This window comes from Ailuropoda melanoleuca, chromosome X, assembly GCF_002007445.2.
Source record: "Ailuropoda melanoleuca isolate Jingjing chromosome X, ASM200744v2, whole genome shotgun sequence".
NCBI classification, from domain to species: domain Eukaryota; kingdom Metazoa; phylum Chordata; class Mammalia; order Carnivora; family Ursidae; genus Ailuropoda; species Ailuropoda melanoleuca.
The window spans coordinates 68,475,993-68,479,308 of record NC_048238.1 but is presented as its reverse complement, the minus strand read 5'-3'; the positions used below and the strand labels follow the sequence as shown (position 1 = coordinate 68,479,308).

Below are 3,316 nucleotides of genomic sequence, written 5' to 3'. Positions count from 1 at the left end.
ATGAGCTTAAAAGCATCATACATAAGTCATTCCCTATTTTCTTCTCACTCCCTTTCAATTCAAAGTGTATACTCTCTTGGCAATACAGAATGATACATTTCAACAGAACACACTTTATAAAATGTCTGTTAGACTATTTTTATTTTATAGGGAATCAGATGTTCATGTCTTAAATATTGGCTAATCCTAGGTACATCTGAATGATGGTTATATAAAGCACGGTCCAAATAATGTCATCATAGTATATTGTTGAGTTAACTTAATGGTATTATTATCTTTAAATAAATGTTTCAATCTATCCTGTTCCTCAGACCATTTTCAGTTATAAAGCATAAGGTAAAACTGAAATTGTCAAGTTCCATCAACAAGTGTTAAATAAGCATGGCTCAGCTCTTTAAATCTACTATAGACTGTAACACTGAGAACATGCATTTTCTTTCTTGATTTCTCTTCCTGTTACTGCCTTTACATGTATCTTTGTGATTTATAATCTCTGAGCTATTGAACTTCTGAATATGGCTACTGAAATAACTACAATGTTTGACTAAATTGGGAGAAAATCAAACTTATTTCAGATTTTCCAAAATAAATGGTTAAGGGTAAAATTTGAAACTTATGCAAAATCCTGTGCATTTCTAAAAAATTTACTCTTTGCAAGTACAGAATAACTACTTAATCATTTTAAAACTATGAAGTGTAAAAATTGCTCACTACATAATAGGTACAATTGATCTTCATTATTTATAGATTCTATATTTGTGAATTTTCCTCCCTACTAAAATTTATTTGTAAGTCATGACTCAGAATCAACACTCACTGTGCATTTTCTGTCATTTGTGGCCATGTTCAGTAGTGGAAAATTTGAGTTACCAATGTTCAGGCTCCCAGCTGAAGTCAAAGAAGGTAACACTTGGCTTTCTTGTTTTAGCTCTTATACTGTAAACAAATGTCCCTTTTATCTATTAGGTGCTGCATTTTCCACACTTCTTTGTGCTTTTTGTTGGTGATTTTTCTGTTTTAAATGGCCCCCAAGCATAGTACTAAAGTGGTATCAAGTGTTCCTAAACTCTGAAAGGCTGTGGTGTGACTTACTAAGAAAATACACGTGTTAGATAAGCATCATTCAGGTCTGAGTTACAGTTCTGTTGGCTATGAGTCCAATATTAATTAATCAACAAAATGTACTAAATAAGGTGTATTTAAACAGAAACACACACAAAACAAGGTTATATATTGATTGGTTTATGAAAATGTTGTGAACAGAGGCTCACAGGAACCTAACCTTGCATTTCCCCTAGAAGCAATGGTTCTATACATCACAAAACATAACTACCACAAATAGCAAGAATCAATTGTATTTTTAACCCAAGTTTCATTAGAACTGCCAAGAAGTCAAGTACATAACCAAATTAATAAAATATCTTTCTATACCAAGATTTCTGGGTCATAGGACCTAGGACTTTTCTATAAAGGGAGTATTGAAATTAGGTTGATTTACCAATCTTCCTCACCTTAAACATGCTCAAAACTCTAACATTAGCTTACCAAACAAAGCCTATTTTACAATAAAGTGTTGAATATCTCATATAACTTATTGAATACTGTACTGAAAATGAAAAACAGAATGGTTGAATGTGTATCAGCTGTTTTCCCTAGTGTTCCCTTGGCTGACAGGGAACTGCAGCTTGCTGCCACTGCCCAGCATCATGAGAGAGTATCATACTGTGTATCAGTAGCCTGGGAAAAGAGCAACATTCAAAATTTGAAGTATGGTTTCTACTAAATGAGTATTGCTTTCACACCATCATAATGTTAAAAAATCATAAGTGAAATCATCATAAGTTGGGAACCATTTGTATTTTGATGAAGATAATCCTTGTTTTCAGATAATAAAAATGTTATCAGCAAATATATCTCTAACAATGCTTACAGAGAGTAGTTAAATATTCTTAGTGACCTTTTTTCTCATGGATAATACCTTTATTACATTGTCAGCTGATTCAAATACATCATTACATTGTCAGCTGGCTTTTCTCTTGGAATCAGCTACCTTAATGTTCCAATACTGCTTTGCCCACCTCTTGGCCTCTCAGTTAAGAATGCCTGTCTCAGTTCTACCAGGAAATCCACCACAGGTGCTTGCTGTTGATGAGATTGTATCAAGTACAGGTGACACTCTTGGTTGATCAGTGAGACTGCCCTACTACATTTGACTTGGATTTCCAACTCTGGTATGTGGTAGTCTGTAGTCCATCTCAGGTATAAGTGGTCCCTGGCCCACTCCATGCAGCGGCTGACAGGTCCTCAGATCAGAATGTCATCTCTAGCAGCTGCTCAGCTCACCTTAGTTACTATATAAAGAGTAATACAGCAACAACAAATATGTGTTGATTAGATTACCAAAATAATTGTTGCTAAGGTATATTACCCTGTAGAGTGAAACAAATTTTTAAAAGTCAGACATCAAAGAGATTTTTCTTTGCCTAGTTTCCTAAATGTGTATAAGATACCATATGATATAAATAAGGCCAAATGAAAATATAGCTAGATGTGGTTTTGTGGTGGTAGTGAGGTGATTGGTTGTTATTGGTTATCCTTTGAAGCCTATTCTGTTTCTTGGGGTAGGAAATGTCTTAGGTATAATGCATTTCTAAATAATAAAACTAATACTCTTTTTTGGAAACAATTTACTCTGACTAGCATCTCAATTCTTACAGCACCAGATTTGTAATATATGGAAGTTTATGATATGTTTGACAAGTGACTTGGATCACAGGCAAACAAAGTAGTGTTCCACCATTTGCAGTTGAAGTGCAGCAATACACCCTAAGAAAGAAGGGCTGTGAAAAGAACACGACTATTTCCATCATCCTATAGGCAAGACAAAATAAGTGTTGATTAATGTGAGTTTATTGAAAAGTTATGAACCAAGGAGCCAAGAATGTGACCATCTGGTCACTGCCTAATGTTTAAATTGCAGCACCCTAATGATTTTCACTTTCCTTCAGCATATTTCCTGTATTCCCATTTTAAGTCACAGAGGTAATAGATTTTCTACCACTAAACTTCACATACTCTTTAGTCATCAGAAGAGCTGCTTATTTGGCACTTATTCTAGGTATTTTCCCTAAATTTTTGTTGGCTTTATTTCTTTCCATTATGCCTTTTAAATAATAAATGTAATTAGTTGTTTCATAAGGTTTAATATTTAAAACACTTTCATAGTTTTTCAAAAGTCAGTTCTTACCACATCCATGAAAGTTAGGCCAGCTCTGTTTTATTGCCTACCTCAATGCCTTCCTGTCAAAAATAAAAA

At 34.0% G+C, this 3,316-nt stretch overlaps 1 protein-coding gene across 1 annotated transcript; it reads right to left on the bottom strand.

The window, feature by feature from the left end:
• Positions 1 to 2,046: 2,046 nt before the first annotated feature.
• LOC100478191 (SNRPN upstream reading frame protein-like) lies at positions 2,047 to 2,286 on the bottom strand. Its single transcript, XM_034649032.1, has one exon. The coding sequence runs from the start codon at positions 2,284 to 2,286 to the stop codon at positions 2,047 to 2,049; it is 240 nt and encodes a 79-aa protein (XP_034504923.1).
• Positions 2,287 to 3,316: the final 1,030 nt, after the last annotated feature.